The 18,819-nt window shown below is 34.5% G+C and overlaps 1 protein-coding gene and 1 pseudogene across 1 annotated transcript in view; both read left to right on the top strand.

The window, feature by feature from the left end:
• The window catches only part of MARCHF11 (membrane associated ring-CH-type finger 11), a 145,134-nt gene that overhangs the window by 100,257 nt on the left and 26,058 nt on the right, over nt 1–18,819 (top strand). Inside the window, exon 3 of the mRNA XM_074202022.1 lies at nt 10,698–10,890. Coding sequence (XP_074058123.1) covers nt 10,698–10,890 — 193 coding nt within the window. The remainder of the gene's footprint in view (nt 1–10,697; nt 10,891–18,819) is intronic.
• On the top strand, nt 3,741–4,147 carry LOC141502280 (large ribosomal subunit protein eL27-like; annotated as a pseudogene).

Below are 18,819 nucleotides of genomic sequence, written 5' to 3'. Positions count from 1 at the left end.
ATAATTTTCTTGAAAGTAAAAATTCAAAGATAAAAAAATCTTGAAGTGATTGATGGTAGGGTCAAATAAAAAAGTTTATTTTATTTTATTAAAAATGGAGGAGTTCTGGACATGTTTGTAGGCATCAGAGAAGGAACTAGTATATAAGGGGAGATTGAAAATTAGGAGGAGAGATGGAATCATCAAAAGTAGTGTTGTCTTTGGACTGGGAGAGGGAACCTTTTAATACTGAAACAGAAGGAGATGATGGGGAATTATGTTGAGTTTGAATGATGGATGAGAGGGACCATGTGCTAGATGGACACAATTTTTTCAGTGCATATTTACATAATATCATCTCTTGATAGGAAATAGAAGAAATGTGGTACAGGTCTATAGCAAAATTAGATTTTTCTTTTTGCAAGGCAATGGGGTTAAGTGACTTGCCCGAGGTCACACAGCTAGGTAATTATTAAATGTCTGAGGCCGGATTTGAACTCAGGTACTCCTGACTCCAGGGCTGGTGCTTTATTCACTGTGCCACCTAGCCATCCCAAAATTAGATTTTTGAATAGACATTTTGTGGCATGTGAAGAGCACCATCAGGTCTGAGGCCCAGTGGTTATTGCAGCAGACTCAGACAAGAAAGCTCTATCACTTCATACATCAACTTCAGCAAAGAACAGAACTGGCCATCTTTTAGTATTTGAAAAAGGATATCCTTTGGACAGTGGAGCAAGGAATTCAAGGGCAGGGTCAGTAGAAAATTAAATTGATTAATTGATGGGTCAGGATTTTGAAGGAAAGTGAATGAAGGCAGGTTTTCTAGGTAATAATGTAGAAAGAAGCAAAGTTTGGAGTGACTAGAAGTTATCTGGAATATATAGAATATGTTTTAGAATGGTGAGGAATCTGGAGAGCTACAATGATTGGTGGTTATAGTCAAAGAAAGGAATTTTAAAGTTATGGATTGTGAAAGTGGAAGACTCATTGATCAAGATAAAGGTTATAGATAATCTATTTTAGATGGGGGGGTGGATAGAGAGCTGGACCTGTAGTCAAGAAGACCTAAGTTCAAATTTGACCTCAGATTCTTATTAACTGTGTGACCCTGAGCAAATCACTTAAGCTTGTTTGCCTCAGTTTCATCATTTGTCAAATTGTCCTCATTTGCAGAAGCAAATGGCCAACCACTTTGCCAAGAAAATTCTAAATGGGGGTCAAGAAATATCAGACATGACTGACAGCAGCAACAATTTTAGAGTTTCAAGTTGGGGACCTTAGAGATCATATAATCCAACCCCCCTATTTTACACCAGAGAAAACTGAGCCCCACAGATTAAGATCTGTTACTTTTCAAAAGTCACACAGAGGTTGTCAATGACAGAGGCAAAATCCAAACCCAGATTCTTTGAAACTATATATCTCTGATTGTTTCCATTGTACCACACTGGCTAAATATATATGTGATTGAGATGGGGTGAAGGTGTAGCTCATGGGAGTTGAAGTTGTTGAACTGAGGACCAAGAATATTTGAAGGGACAACAAAAGCAGAGATAAGGAGAGGAAGACATGCCAAGCAAGAAAGTGGATAAGCTGAGGCAAGATTTAAGCAAACCAGAGAAACTTCATGTTGGGAAATAGTGATAAATAGTTTGGATAGTTCAGTTGGGTCCATATTATGGAGAGATGTGAATATTAAACTGCAGAGTTTGAACTTAAGGGTATGGGAAATGAGAAACCCTAGGGCAATGACATAATGAAAATTGTTTTGAGGAAGATTAAAGGGGAAGTAGGGGAGTATGTGAGATATAGAAAGAAACTGCAGTCAGGAAAGACTACTGAGTAATCTTTACAGTGGTCCAGGTGTGAGGATATATGAACTGAATATGGGGTAATGACAATGGAAAAGAAGAAATAGATATTACTATTCCTGAAGAGATATTACTACAAAGGAAGAATTAAGGTTCTATATGACTTTAGGAGGGGTAAACAAGAATTAAATCAAAGATGAATTTCAAGTTTCTAGCATGGGTCACTGGGAGAAAGATGGCTTCCCTGATTCGTTGCCGGGTATGTGTCTTGCATGTAACAGACATGTAATAATTTTTTTGTGGACTATCTGAGTGATACATTGAATGGATAAGAAACAGAGAAATCAGAAGGCAAAGCTGATTTTGGAAAGAAGAACATTAGTTTGGTTTAGACATAGCAAGTTTGAGATGACAGAGAGATAGACTTTAAGGTGGGAATATTCATTTGGCAGTTGAAGATGCAAGAGGAAGATAAAAATTTGGGATTCTTCCAAATAGCAATGTGGGAGTCATCTAAATAGTGATAATTGAAACCATAAGAATAAATCAATTCTTCTGGGGAGAGTGTTGAAAGAGAAGAACAGAGGGTTGAGAACTTAGAAAATTTGGAAAAAAACCAATATAATTTTTGTATCTTGACCAAGTGTCCAAGAGAAGTTCTATAGAATGATTTGTGGCCAAGAGAATCAAATACTGAAGATTTCATAAGTTCAATGAATAATTGTCAAATTTGGGGAGTCTGATGCCAAAGATATGCATTATATACTCCTTGCCCTTAAGACATTTATAATTTGACTGGGAAAAGATTTATGCACAAGAAATTACTAAAGAACAATATAGTACATTATGGATAATTTAGTGATAAATTATGTCTATAGAGTAGTACAATTAATGTTCAGACACTTGAGGACACTTATGTAGGTATAAATAGTCAAAGAAACCTACATGGAGAAATGTGGCCTTAAAATGAGGATTGATGAAGGATGAGCAATACTGGATAGGAAGAGACAAAGAAAGAGGTCATTCAAGGTAATATTAATAACAAGAGCTTGGAGAGAGTAGTGAGCATGATAATATGAGGGGAAAAATGAGACAATGAAGTGAAGCAGGTTTTGTGTGGGGAACTGGGAAAGGTACAGGATTCTACTAAGTTGTGAGAAAAGCTCTATGTGAAGCATTACATAATTGTGAGCCATTGTTATTATGAGTGATATTAGATATTATTAACTAAAGATGAATGGATAAGAGCTCCAGCATGAGGAATTTCAATTTGATGTGGCAATAGATAGCCATTACAATTCTTGAATAGAAGACTGATGTGATTAAAGACTTGATTATTGGGATGATTAATTTGCTATCAATATGCAGGTTATGTTGGAAGGTGGTGTCAGCATTCCAATTGGCCAGTGAATAGTGTGAAAATACTGAGTCACATCATCATCTTGAAAGGGATACATTAATTTGATTATGGTTGAATTTGCACCTCCATTTTCTGGATGTATTGTCAATGAATAGTAGAGGTTTTGGGGAGGAAAGAGAGTCATACTGTTTGTGTTTATGAATTTTACAATTTACTTAGGAAAGTGATTCAGACTGAAGTGAAGCTGGAGTGTGGGAATTGAGTGGTTGCATTGCCAAGAGTTCATGGCTCCATATTTTTCCTACATCACTGATCCCTGATCCTTGAAAAGCTGTATTTATGTTTCTCTTCTATTTAGGAATTTGTGTTCTAAAACTGTAGTCGGTACTTTTCCATTGGGTGTTCATATGATTTCTGGTATCAATAAGGAAATGATAAGACCCCTCCAGAAATAGCCTGGGCTATAACATTTATAACTCCCATTTCAGTCCTTTAATTTAAGGAGTGAATTGAGAGTCTTAGTCTTAACAAAAAGGTGGAAGGCGATTTTTTTTTTTGGCTCAAGGAGCATTCTGCTTTGTGTTGAAATGTGCAAGTTCATGGAACCCAGGAAGGTGGTGCAGGTCCTGGCCAGGCGGTACTCTGGCACAAAGCTGTCATTGTGAAGAACATTGATGATGGGACCCCTGACAGGCCCTACAGCCATGCCTTGGTGGCAGATGTTGACTGCTACCCTTGCAAAGTGACTGTAGCAATGGGCAAAAAGATTGCCAAGAGATCGAAAAGCAAGTCCTTTGTGAAGGTTTATAACTACAACTCCCACATGCCCACCAGATATTCTGTGGATATCCCATTGGACAAAACAGTTGTCAACAGAGATATATTCCATGACCCTGCACTGAAATGTAAGGCCAGGAGGGAGGCCAAGGTCAAGTTTGAGAGAAGGCACAAGATGGGCAAAAACAAGTGGTTCTTCCAGAAGCCATGGTTTTAGAACTACTCTGTTGGTCAGTAAATAAAATATTTATTAAAAATGAAAAAAAAGGTGGAAGGCAAGGGGAGAGAGATGGAAGCATGAGGACTATTTCAGAGTCTGGGACAAATAGAAAATAGAGTGATGAGAATTTAGAACAAGATATGGAAAGAAAGGGGACAAATTCAAGAAATAGGAAAGCCATCAGAGCTTGAGGTCTTTATGCAAAAGACAAGGAGACAGAGATTCATAATTTGAGGGACTGGTAATGACAGTATAGTACTTCCTTTTCCTTCCTTTCTTTCCTTAGCATGATCAATTGGATGGGGATAAGCCAGGGGCTGGACATGTTTGATGGAGGAGCTTGGTATAGATATTCTCTGATCCTATTGGGGATCTGCTTCTTTGCTGATAAAGGGGTGCAACAGAAATTAAATGGAGGAGAAGATGATTTGGGGAGAAGTATATATTTTATTTTGGATACTTTTATCGTATAATATGAAAAATACAAATGGAAATTTACCATTGAATTTGAAAATTCAGTAATTTCAGAAAATAGCAATAGCTGAGAATAAAAGAGGTCCCACCCCAAAGACTAAAATTTTTCCTAACACCCATTGTATGGGGAGTAGAAAAAGAAAAAAATTATGAACAAAGTAGGTTAATAAACAGTCAAGAACTAATATAGTGTAGTGACAAAGAAGCCAGGAGAAGAAAAATGAAAAGAAATGCAGTTTTAATCTTTTCTCCCACCAATAATATAGAATAAATATTTATTAAGGTGGGCAACACTCAAGAATTAAGTGTTAGCACACTATGATTAAAAAAATGTAATCACTTCTTTGAACCTCAGTTTCCTATCAATGAAATGAAGATGTTTGTAATTGCTGTATCATAGGATCATTCTATTGAAAGTAATTTGTAAAATGACCAAGTACTGTGTCCATGATGATGATGATAATAATTTGTCTTATATTTCAAATCTTCCCCATGCAGGGCTCCTAAGAATTAGTGGGTCTAATCTCTCAAGGGAATAATATTTAATTAAGCTTAGATTAGTTCTTTGAAGTTATTTTATTTCTGAACAAGAGCAGTAGAAATTTCTCAACATCAGACATGCAAATCAAAAAGATCAATTATTTAAAATAAATTTGTTAGCTGTCATACATTTCTAAATTAGGTTGACTTATCTCTCTCCATATATATGTATATGTATACACACACACACACACACACACACATAGTAAACACAAATTTATGAACATCAGTCATGTTTCTGATGTTAAGGAATTCACTGGGTGAATGTGAAAATTAGTTAAGTCAGTTACCTCTAACAAAATATTAACACCTACTATTTATACTTAATACTTGTAATTTGCCAGACACTGTGCAAAGTGCTGTCCATTGGAAGGAGGAATTAGCCAGTTGCTTTCTCTATGTTCAGAAACATTAGTTCTAGCAGTTTCTGATGAAAAATGGTAGATTTTGGGGAATATAAAATGGCAGTAAATATTTCAGTGTAGAAAAAAAAGAATTATTGGCAATTATTTGCAAAGTTATTGTCCCTCTCTATCTTTCATTTTTTATGTCTCTGAGGAGATGTAAATATAATTTTATGCCAAAGCACACCATAATATTAAGAAGTTTATAAATTCTGTACAGGAAGGTAGTAGATGCTTTGGGTTCAAAAAGACTTATAATTAAACTTAAATCATTAAGTATTAGCACAGATAATTGAGAATTGATTGCATATAATGCAATGAATTTAGAGAGTGGTTGTATCGCCAAGACCAATTGAGGATGACTTCCTGATTTTAAGAGTTCATGACCACACAGGACAAGGATAGTAGGGTAATTACCCATCCTTTTAAATGAGTGTCATTCATATGGGAAAAATATACAAAATTTTGCTTGATGTACATGAAGGTGTAGGGGATAGCCAGTGTATTTAAAAAAATCACCAAGAGGATTTTTATGTTCATAAAAAAGTCACCTTGCTAAGTATTCAGATTTATTTGCATATATTTGTATTATTATAAGGCTTCTCTAAATAGCTTTTCAATGCTCTCCTGCTAATCTTCAGGACTCTACCAGATTTGTTCATGTTATTTGTGTAGTTCATGTTATTTGTACAGAAACTGAGAAATGTAAGAGGTTTCACACTAATTCAGAACTGAATTCTCAAAGAAGACCATGACATCGAGGTGATGCCATGACAAGCACATTCATGCATTGGATTTAAGGGAAGTGGTGTTGTGCAAATCACCAGCTTCATTTTCTCCTTTGGAGTCATCTGCGTCCAGTGGCCAGAAATGGATAAGAATGACCCTGGATGCAATTGAAGACCTTCATTTTTTAAAGCTAGGGCTTCCCAGGGCACAGTTTGACTAAGACAATACCCAATCAGTCATTAAGGTTAGGTAAGAGAGAGATGGGTCAAAGAGACCAAAAATAATTCCTATAGCCCCTGCTTTAAGACCCTACTTCCTCAGTTGTGATTGTTGTTGTTCAGTTGTGTGAGACTCTTTATGACACCATTTGAGGTTTTCTTTGCAGAGATATTGGAGTGGTTTACTTTTTTTCTTCTCAGACTCATTTTATAGATGAGGAACTTGAGGCAAGCAAGGTTAAGTAACCTGTCCAGGGTCTCAGAATTATTAAGTATCTGAGACTGAATTCGAACTCATGAAGATGAGCCATACTGATTCCAAGCCCAGAGCTCTATCCACCACACATTCTCAGAGGCAGCTTTCACTTTTGAAAACTCTGATTATTGGGAAACTTTCCCTTATAAGAATAAATCTGTTTCACTGCAGCTTCTGCCCTTTGCAAAACTTTTGTCTTCAAGGTCCAAGCAGTCCAAGTCTAAAGCCTTATCCATGGAATAGACCTTCAAATATTTAAATGGTTACCATGGCAATGCCCAATACTTTGAAGTAATAATATTAATAATGCTTATTATTATTAATATTAATAACAGCTAGGACTTAAATAATGGTTTATGGTTTGCAAATTACTTTACATAATCTCATTTAATTCTCACAACAACCCTTTGGAGTATGTTGTAGATGAGGAAGAAGCTGAGGATGAGTGACTTGCTCAGGGTCACACAACTAGTAATTGACAGTCTGGATTCAGACTGGGGTCTTGCTTATCTTTCAATTTGTTCCTTGTATTGTCACAAACTAAAGAGGAACCCTTATCCTCCTGTTGTCCTGCAACACATATAATGAATAGAAATAGGAAATTCGGCAACTTAGTTGTGAATTTTGTGCATTCTATCCTTAATAGATTTAAAAACAAAATCCACATAAAATAAAAAAAACCAAACTCTTTCTTCAGTGAAATCTAATACTTTGCTGTAGTAATAGCTGACCTTTATATAATACTTTGTGAATTACAAAACACTTCAAAAAGTTATCACATCTGTTACTCAATTCTGTGAAGTAGCAAGTGAGTCTAGATTCTGTTATACTTATTTTGTAGTTATCAAAACTACTGTGGTCTAGCAGGCTTATGACTAGCTCCAGGTTATATGGCTAGTTAAGTGCGAGATGAGTCTTGAATTTTGTCTTTGTGACTTCAAATGCAATGTTTCTTCTGTACATAATTTTATAATTGGATGAAACCTTACAGATAAACTAATGCTGTCCTCTCATTTTATAAATAAAAAAAAGACCCAGAAATTTGGTTACTTACTTAAAGCATTATAAATGATAGTCTTCCCAGTCTGAATCTGGTTTTGTTTCTAGTACTTTGGTCTTGTTTATTAAAACAAGAAGAATAATACATTTGAATATAAAGCCACATTTGACCATAAAAACATTTAATTCAATTTTCTTCAAGGAGGTTTCTTATAAATATTAATAAAAAAGAATTGACATACATTGGGTCTTTAAAAATCATCCTTACTTTTATCTTTTTGAGGTTTAAATGTTCACAGAAATGTGACAGAAATCTGATATAGCTGAGCACTGAAATAATTATAATTATGATTATTATATTTAGTATTCCATACTCCCAATCATGTCATATTTTAAACAGAATTCTTAGCATTTCCCAGTTTGCCAAGAAGGCTTGGCAGACAGCACAGTGGATAGAGCACCAGCCCTGGAATCAGGAGGACCTGAGCTCAAATTCAGCCTCAGACACTTAATAATTACCTAGCTGTGTGACCTTGGGAAAGTTAATTTTAAAAAAAAAACATTGCCTTAAATAAGTAAGTTGTAATGGTAAACTCAAAGTAAGAAATTTTGTACTCTAACCTATTATGCTCACAAAAACCTCAAAAAATCTAATGTCTTTCATCTCAAGAAATGAAACTTCTTATTGAAAATTTACTATTATGCTACCATTTGGATTACCTAAAAATATAATTACAATATAATTACATTTATGTTTTGATGCGATTTAAATATTTTTAAAACAATAACTCAGTAAAATAAAGTTGGTAATAATATGAAATATTTCAAAAAGCTCATAGCATTTCAATTTTTAAAAAATCAATTCACTTATCTTCTTGAGGACAGGTTCCCTGTTTCTGCTTCCTTTACCCCCCCATCTCTTCTCTCTAAAATTATAAGGAAGTATATATTATATATACATACGATCTATTTTTTTTAAACTAGACCTGTGATTTCATCAGTGTAGAGAATACATGATTAGGAAAATTCCTTCCCCAATGTAGATGACTTGCCATTCATATATATATATATATATATATATATTTATATTCGAGGCAGTCCTTGAATCTAGGTTTTTTTAGCTCCAAGACTGACTCTTTGTCTGTTGTATCAAGCATGAGTATGCACATGAATATATTATGTGAATAATTTAGGATGATAACATTCTAGGGAAGTGAGATCTGAAACAACCACAGTTAGGTTGATACAGGTGAGTACTATATTTAATGGAAATTCAGATGATTCTAATATATACCAATTATTTTAAGACTTTTTAAAAGTAAAGTTTGTGTGAAACATTTATTGTCTCTTGAAAGGCACTGGTTATATTGAAACTTAAGTTGCTTCACATAGTGAGTTGTATGATATGGGTTTGGGGATTTTGAGTGGATACTATCAAATTTAAGTAGCAATTACAATTTTGTTTTTGTCTCACTTAAGAACATAACTAATTAAAAATTTCAAGTGTATAGAGCTCTTCATAGTCATGAGCATTTATGTTATCATTTCTGACAAATGTTATTGCCAAGAACATATATATTATTTTTTCATTGAAATCTATTTTTAGCTGTATGTGTTGAGGCACACATGTGTGTTATCCCTGCTACTGTCAGAGGGCCCTCATAGATCACTTGAGTTCTGAATTGTATTGATACTAAAGCTGTTCAAGTATCTGTAGTAAGGCTGGAACCAATATGGAGGAGCTCCAATGAAAAGAGGGGCCACCAGTCTGCATAAGGAAGGATAAGGTGGCCCAGATAAGAAATAGAACAAACCATGACTTCTGTGCTGATTACCGTAAGACTGGGCTTCTGAGTGGCCTTCACACTTCTGGACAAGAGAGGGAGACCTACTCTCCAAAAAAAGGAAAAAAAAGGAAAAAGGGGAGGGGTGGAGGAAAAAAGACAAAGAAAAGCTATTTTAATATAATTTTGAAACAATTTTAATGTTTTAATAATCATTCAAATACCTACAGATTTTAAATACTTAAAAATTTGCCCAGTTGCCTACAGATATTATGTTACAAAGACTCTGATTACATTAGATTGTAGAAAATAAAAATAAGCCTGTACTGTAGAGCTCCAAGATCATCTGTACCATTCTTTGTTCTACAAAAACAACATTTTACAAGCAGTCCTTATGAGGTAAACAAAATGCCCTAGGAAAATAGCATTGTTTGTGATTTCTCTCCCAGCCTTGAACTTTTTTTTTTCCAATATGAAATTAGGCTTAATTTCCATTGGCTTGTGAAAAATATGCCTCAAATCTCTCTTGTTACAGGAGAGTTACAAACTCTACTGCTGACCCTGGCCCAGGGCTTTTTTTTTTTTTTACATTCTCTCTATATTGTAACCTCTAAAGTATTCTGTGTTCTGATTCACTTGGGAAATGCTGCATTAAAATATTGTTCCACAGCTAATCCTATGGAGTTTATTCCTTTAATTTTTCTTTTTCAAATAGAAAGCAAAGGGGCATTTTTGTCCTCTAGCCAGGCACTTTGAGAAAAACAAGATATAGCACAGATAGTGGAGTCTTCATGTATCTTCATAGTAGTTAATTTCATGCATGTGTGAAAGATAATAGATGTGATTCCCAGATGCTAAATATTTCTGAGCTATTGCTATATAGTACTACTATCTGGGGCATAATAAAATTAACTCCTGCAGACTGGCAAATTACCGAAAATAATGAAGTTGAAGAAATTCATTCATCTTAATCAGTTTACATATTTCCATTCTAATCTTGATGAAATAGCCTAGTACATTTGGAAGCCAAATCTATTGGCCATGGTCTAAGCTTTCAAGACAGAGATGAAAATGTTTGGCTTTTTTTTTTCTTTGTATGATAAATGGAACTTTTTTTCTTACATAACTCTGTTTTTCTTTTAGTGGCAAAGCATTTCTATAACACTGGTTGAGAAAGTTCAGATGATTGCTGTAATCCTAGGATCACTGTTCTTAATAGCAAGTGTGACTTGGCTTCTGTGGTCAGCCTTCAGCCCCTATGCGGTATGGCAAAGGAAGGACATCCTCTTTCAAATCTGCTATGGGATGTATGGTTTTATGGATCTAGTGTGCATCGGTAAGCTTATGACATCAAACTTTGAAATCTGTCAATAATCTATTTGTTATTCCCTTCCCCCCCTATGAATAGCAGTGTGTTCTGATTCATGTTTTCTTGATTCTTCAGGTCGTTAACCTCTTTGAAAGTGGTAGAAGGGGAAGCAGAGATTCTTTTGGAATATGATACAGTAATTTCTATTCCATGTAACAGGGAAAAAATAAAATACTGTTAATGTAAAACTTGAAAAAATTAAAAGGAAATAATTTAGCCTTCAATTTTTTTTCTAAGTAGAGCAAATAATACCTTAGGCCCTACCCTCCTATTACACCCCCTTGAAAAAAATTATAATATTCAGAAGTATATTTGACTATTTTGGAAATAAAAGGGTAGGAAAATTGAGGAAACCATTACATAGATGTACAATAATAGAACGAGGATTTCCATTTAAAAATAGCAGTAGATAGTGACATCCTTCATGAGTTTGATATTTCCAATCAAACTCATTTTAATTGATTTCTACTTTCTTTCCCACTAAAACTAGTGAGGTGCTTAACAAGCTGCAAAAGAGACCAGTTCTAATTCTCTTTCCTTTTCTTTCCCCCATTATCTCACGCTCATGATAAAAGAAGAGGGCATAAATATGATAAGTTATGAACCTGTATATTACATATAAATCATTTCATGAACAACTCAATTACCCTTTACGTGAATTACTGCACTTTATTTTCGGTGGAGAAGATTGAATTGATTGGATAGTTTGAAGAGTCATTTTGTTAAAGGAGTTAGTCCTATTATTCAATATAAGTATTTTAAATAGTTATTGCCTATTGCTATTGATGAGGAAATATAACTGAAATTACTTTTTCCTTTCCTCAGCCCTCAAAATAAGAATTTTATTCAGTTTCTGCATATTATTAGAATACCGAAACCAATTAGTTTCATGGGTCAAAAGAGGTTTTTTTAATATTTCAAAATTTTCAAAATATTACTTCTTGTGATATAATAAATGATGAAAATTGTTGGTTGTCTTAAGCATTTTAGTTCTTCAAGTATTTTCTTGGATAATTTGAGCTTTAGACTATAATAACAAATTATTATAATTAATATAAAATTATAAGGAATTTTATACTTTATAAAGTGTTCAGTAATTTTTTGAAAGCACAGTTTTTTGGGTAATAAATAATGTAAGCAATTATTGTCTTTTCTTGAAGAATCTTTTGGTAGTGAACATTTTCATTAATTCAGTATTTTTAATAGTGTTTTCCAATATCTTTTGATGAATACATTCACATATCATCACTAAATCATTCTTGAACTACTGAAAAATATGAAAGAATTCACAATAAAATATACTACTGGCAGCTTCATAAATCCGAGTAAACTAGTTCAAAAGAGTGTGTGTTTTTTGGAAGTATATTTAAGACTATTCATTTATTCAACATGTAATAATATATGTGCAGGACAACATGGGAGATTCAAAAATAAGGCAAAATTGCTGACCTCATTATTCTTATAAACCAACACTACTAATTACCAAAAAAAAAATAGTAACTAACATTTTTGTGGTGTTGATTACCATGTGTCAAGTACTTTGATGACACTTTACAATCATTATCTCATTTGGTCTTCACAACAACCTTGGAGGTAGGTACTATTATTATTCCCATTTTACAGATGAGAAAACTTAGGCAAACTGAGAAGTGACTTGCCTGGGGTCACATAACTGGCAAGTGTCCATAATACAAGTTCACAGGATCATAGATTTTGAGCTCAAAGGAACCTGAAGTGGTAATCTGCTCCATCCCCTTTATTTTACATATGAGAAAACTGGGGTTCAGAGAGTCTAGTGTATTTGCTAGTATATTTCAGGGGCAGGAGTTGAACCTAGATCTTCCTGACCCCTAAAACCATAGCAGCTATTATGGCCATTATGTCTTAACACTTCAAATCAGGTTAAATATGAGTGCTACCAAAATGATCATAGTATCAAAGTGAATTAAATTGCTTAGAGAGAAAAAATATCTTTAATAAGCAAAATTGGAGGTTTGTTCTTCACACATACTTCTGTTTCCAGTCCTTCAGAACATCAAGAAAAGAAAGCTACCAGTGTCATCTTCTGAGTAAGAGATTGTAGTGAGTGGTTTCCTGTTTGGAGGGCATGTTGGTTGTTATTGCAGATTCCCTGATGCTCCTTCTTTGAGGGGAAGTGAATGCATTATCATTAGGTCAGAGGATGCTGATAGTATCTACTAATCCTTTCTGGTTTATGATTCTGGCTGTGACTCAGAAGAAGTCAGTCAACCAATAAGAACTAAAGAACTCTTTCAGCTTATCTGACACATGGCTTAAGTATATAAGATGCCCTCAGAATGACAAATATGGGACCTGAGCCATACTGAGGGTACTTTTGATCAGTAAACAAGTATTGAAAATATAAATGATTATATTGTATTAAGGGTCTCTACATATGCTCATTTTAATCTACCCTGATTCCAAATCATAAAGGAATATGGAGAAGTGAGAAAGGCTTCCACAGAGAGGCACAACAAGAGGTAGGAAAACAATACTTGCCTAGGAAAAGGTTAAACTGTGGTCATTTGGAGATGAAATGGCAAAGAAAAAAAATGAAACACAAGCTTTAAGTCTCATGTATATTCATGCAAAATATTTTGTATCTATGAAATATTTAGTTAAAATAGGTAATGATTATTGTCTTTTATTTGTTGTTAAATCATATCAGTTGTGTCTGATTCTCCTTCAACCCCATTTGAGGCTTTCTTGGCAAAGATACTGGAGTGATTTGCCATTTCCTTCAACCTATTTTACAAATGAACTCAGGCAAAAAGCATTAAATGTCTTGCCCAAGGTCACATAGGTGGTAAGCATCTGAGACTAGATTTGAACTTAGGTTCTCCTGCCTCCCCTGCCAGTACTCTATTCACTGTGCCACCCAGCTACTTTAATTATTTTACATGAAATAATCCTTTTTAAAATTGTGAAACATAGGAAAACTTCCCCTGAAATGAAATCAGTTGCTTTTTAATATTCTAGCAGCAACCCCAAAGTGAACATAGAAATTGATGACAAGTTATTTTCCATTTTTTTTCTGAGGAGCAGACAGGAACAAATGAGCTTCAACTTCAGTATGAGGGGTTTAGGTCATCTATAAGTAAAATCTTTCTGACAGTGAGGGTTGTCATAGAAGCTATAGACTGAAGTTAAATCTTCTGATTCATTGGAGGTCTTGGGGGAAATAGTATACTATCTGTTTGTGAGTGTGCAAAACTGAATTAAGCTCCATCTAAAGGACCAAGAAAGGGCATAAATTGGCCTCTTACAGGTTTCCTTTGTGGCTCTGATTCTTAACATAGAAGAAAGATACTGTTTAAACCATAACATCATCTAACTAGCTAACAAATGAATTTTCAGTCTTTAGAGCAAAATATTTAAAAGGCAATTCGTTTTCTAAAAAAAATAGAAATTTGGTTACATGTTTTCAGAACAAACATATTCTGGTTGATGAAGACAGGAACATTGTTAAATATTTAATGATGTTCCTGTTCATCTTTTCCATTGTTTGATTTTCTCTTAATATTAATTTATTGGTGGAAGTGTCAAGGGTTTAGAAATAATGGGATTGAAAGATAGGTGGATAGATTGATAAATGGGTAAATGGCCCAATAAACTATGTTATCTGGTTCCTATAAATGGGTTTGCATTTTCTAAATGGCAATGGAACTCTGTGTTCCAAGAGAAATGATTAAAGTTAAAATGAGCTCCACAGTTTCTGGAGAAGGGTATTCAAGGTTAGAGAGTAATTGCAAGGAGGTAGAGGGGAGATAATCCATAAAAGGCAGCAGGCCTTGTTCAGCAGATGGCCTTTTTCAGTTACTAACATTTCTTGTGATACTTCTGTGGATTAAGTTCATATTCAATCTCTGAGCTATTTCTATAGCTCACTACTTTATCAACTGTACTTCATTGCTAGAATAATGGAAATACAAAGAAATATAATTTTATATTATATTTTAGAGGCTCTTTTTAATATTTAAATAGGTGGCATTCAGATTGTGGTCATACACAAAGAAAACCAATATAAAAGATTTAAATCACTGTAAACATTGCAACCCAGTGGCAGTAATTTGGAAACAAGTAATAACCAAAACTTTTTGTCCTGGATTCAATTTAAGAAGATTTGTACTGTGAACAAATGAAGATTAGCAAACCGAGGAATAAATTGAAGTAAAAATATGGACTTGGAGGAGTGGTAACATTTTCAGCCCAAGGTTTGGCTCTTAATATCCTATTTATCATATGCTACAGAATAAACTACCATTACACATGATTTAAGTAGCAAAGCATTTTGTTATAGGAGGAATGCATTTGTAACACTATTCAATTCAATAAATTCAACAAGCATTATTAAATGCCTCCTATGTAGAAGGGTACTGTGTCCTAATCACTGGACCCTTAAAGTTAAAAATGAAAAACAATTTTTACTCTCAAAGAGATTCTATTCTACTAGGAGTCCAGGGAGAGAGGTAAAGAGCAGGGACATATCACAGAACAAGTTAAGTATAAATATAAGGCACTTTGAAGAGGCAGAGGGTATTGGGATGATTAGGAAAGGCTTCATAGTTCCCTGGATCTGAATCTTGATGGAAGTTCATAACTCTAAGAGGCTTAAGTTAAAAAATGCCTGTAATCCCAAACATAGGACATGGAGATAGAAATTGGTAGAGGGTGTTTGAGGAATAATTGCCATCTGGTTTAGCAAAAACATAGATGACACAAAGGGGAATAATACAGCATAAGTATGGAAAAGCTGATTGGAGTCACATTGTATAGAGCTTGAAACACCAGGCTGAGGAATTTGTAGCCCTGAAGAGAGTTACAGGTTTTTAGCTGGAGATATAGATAAGCATGTACTTTTTATACTTAAGGCAATGGGGTTAAGAGTGACTTGCCCAAGGTCACACAGCTAGGCAATTATTAAGTATCTGATTCCACATTTGAACTCAGATCCTCCTGACTCCAGGGCTGGTGCTCTATCCACCATGCCACCTATCTGCCCCAAGCATGTATTTTTTTAAAAAAGATGACCTGGGTTTTAGAAAATCATTTTATCAGTTTTGTGCAGGAAAGATGAGAGAAAAATAGATCACTGGAAGATCAATTTTGAGTCATAACGGTATGAGGTCAGGAAATTTTGAAGCTAGAAAAGGATGGATAAGAAAGAAGTTGTGAATGTGAAAGACTTGGCTTCCATTTGGTTGTGGGAGTTCAGGGAGGGGGAAGAGTCAAAGGTATTTCAAGATGAAAACTCTGAGTAGCTGAAAGGATGTTGCTGCCCTCCACAGAAATTGAGAACTTCTGAAGAAGGAAGATACTGAATTATTTTAGGAACATGTTGAGTTAAGATGTCAATGGAACATTCATATGGAAATAACAAGTTGCCTTAGCAGAAAAGGGGTGCAAGAGAGAAATTGGGGCTGCAGTACAGATTTTGGAGCCATGCATATAAAATTATTAATTAAATTGATGGGAGTAGATGAGATCATGAAAGGAGGGAGCATAGCAAGAGAAGAGGTCTTAGAACAGAACCTTGGAGGAGAGTAATGCTAAAGAGGACAGCAGGACATCAAATTGATGATGACTATCAATCAGTGGAGTTTTAAGGCAATTCACTTCAGTTCAATTAAATAAACATTTATTATATAATGGGTTCTAAGCTAAGTTCTAAAGATACAAAAAAAAGAGTCAAAAGACAGTGCCTACCCTCAAGGGGCTTTCAATCTAATCGAGGAGAAAACATGCAAACAAATATAAAGAGTAAGCAATATACAGGATAAATAGGAAATAAATTAAAAGGGAAAAGACTGAAATTAAGAGGAACCAGGGAAGAATTTACATAAAAGGTGGGGTTTATTTGGGAGTTAAAGGAAACCAGGGAGGTCAGTAGTCAGAATGGAGTAGGAAATATATTCCAGTCGTTTGTGGAACAGGAAGTCAAAAGATATGTGTTAGGAACCATGACATCAAAGTAGGATATAAAGAACATTGAATGCTAACTAGAGCATTTATATTTACTCCTAGAGACAAGAGGAAGCCACTGGAGTTTATTGAGTAAAGGAAAGACATGATCAAAACAGAATTTAAAGAAAATCACTTGAAGATCTGAATGGAGAATGAATTGAAATAGGGAGAGACTTGAGGCAGGCAGACCCACCTGCAGTCTTTGTATAGTAATCAAGGAGTGTGGTGACAAGATCAGCCCCAGGGTGGTGGCAGTGTCAAAGGAGAGAAGGGGACATTTTTGAGAGGTGTTGCAAAGGTGAAACCAATGGGTTTTGGCAACAGATTGGATATGGAGACTGAGAAATAGTGAATCACATATTACTCCTGGGTTGCAAGCTTGAGGGACTGAGAGGATGGTTTCATTTCTCTACAATAAGGAACATAATTGGTGGGGAGGATGTAAGGGAAAAGATAATGAATTGGTTTTGAAAATGCTGTGTTTAAGTTGTATACTGGACATCTTTTTCAAGATGTCTGAAAGGCAGTTGGAAATAAGAGATTGGAGGTCAACAGAGATATTAGGGCAGGAATGTTTGACTTGAGAATTATCAGCATAAAGATGATAATTAATTCATGGGAGCTGATAAGATCACCAAGTAAAGTAGTATAGAAGAAGAAAAGAGAACCCAGAACAAAACTATGAGTAACACCTATTATTAGAGAACATGATATGGAGAAGGATCCATCAAAGGAAGCAGTAGAACAGTCTGAACTAGTAGGCTAAGAATCAAGTGAAAGTGGTGTCCCTAACTCCTAGATAGATGAATGATCAGCATTATCTTAAAGAATGAAGTTTAAGAAAAGTTCATTGGATTTGGAAATGAGAGATCATTAGTAATTTTGGAGAGAACAGTTTCAGTGTAGTAGTAAGATTGGAAGCAAGCTTGTAAGGGGTCAAGAAGAAAAACAGGAAAGAAGTAGAAGAATTTATGGCAGATGGTCTTTTCAAGGTGTTACACTGGAAAGGGCAGAAGAGAAATTGGATAATACTTAGCAGAAATTTAAGGATCAAGTGAGGGTTGTTTTTTTCCCAGAATAGAGGAGATGGGTAGGAAGGTAGTAGGAAAGGGAAAGACTGAAAATAAATGAAACAGAGAAGTTGGAGGAGATGAAATGCAACAAACAAGGAGTAAGGCCACTTCTTCATGTTAAACAGGGGAAAAGAGAACAAAGTGACAGAAAGCTCTTGAGTGATAGGAAATGAAGAAGAAAAAAGATGGAGTTCATAGTGATTGGTCTCAATTTTTTTCTATAATATTTGAGATAAGTTCTCAGTTTAGAGAATGGGGGAAGGAGAACCATTGTATAGACTTCTGTTTCTATATAAATATAAATAATGTTTAATAAACTGCTTTGCCAGTAGTTTTAAATCCATCTAGTCCTTTTTGCAGCCATAAAAATGGCATATTGAGCAACAACTATGAAATAAGGATAACATGGTTTTCCCCTATACTAATTAGTGTCATAATTAATATCTGGAAAATGTTTTGATTCCCTATGAAACTGTGAGAATAACTGTTACTATAAAATCAAATATATTGAATTATAATTTTGAAAAAATGGTAGCTTTAAAATATATCTTAATAGTTTTTCATGTAATATTACTTTGATAGTTTTCTTTAAGAATTTCAAAAAATAATTTACTCATTTTTGCATGAAATTACTTTATCTATGAGCTTAAGGCTTGCCATATTGGCTCAGTCTCGTGGTTCAAAAAATATGTTGTGCAAATGTATAATTGCTGTCCTTGAAATTTTCCTCAAAGTTTGGAGACACTACATACATCTTTTTGTTGTTGTTGTTGTTAGCCACTTTTTAATATTTCCTCCCAAAATTCAGTTTTATTTGCAATTCCAAATTCTCTCCTTT

This window comes from Macrotis lagotis, chromosome X (genome assembly GCF_037893015.1).
Source record: "Macrotis lagotis isolate mMagLag1 chromosome X, bilby.v1.9.chrom.fasta, whole genome shotgun sequence".
NCBI lineage: Eukaryota > Metazoa > Chordata > Mammalia > Peramelemorphia > Peramelidae > Macrotis > Macrotis lagotis.
Note: the sequence above shows the minus strand (reverse complement) of the source record. Positions and strands in the feature narration are given on the sequence as shown.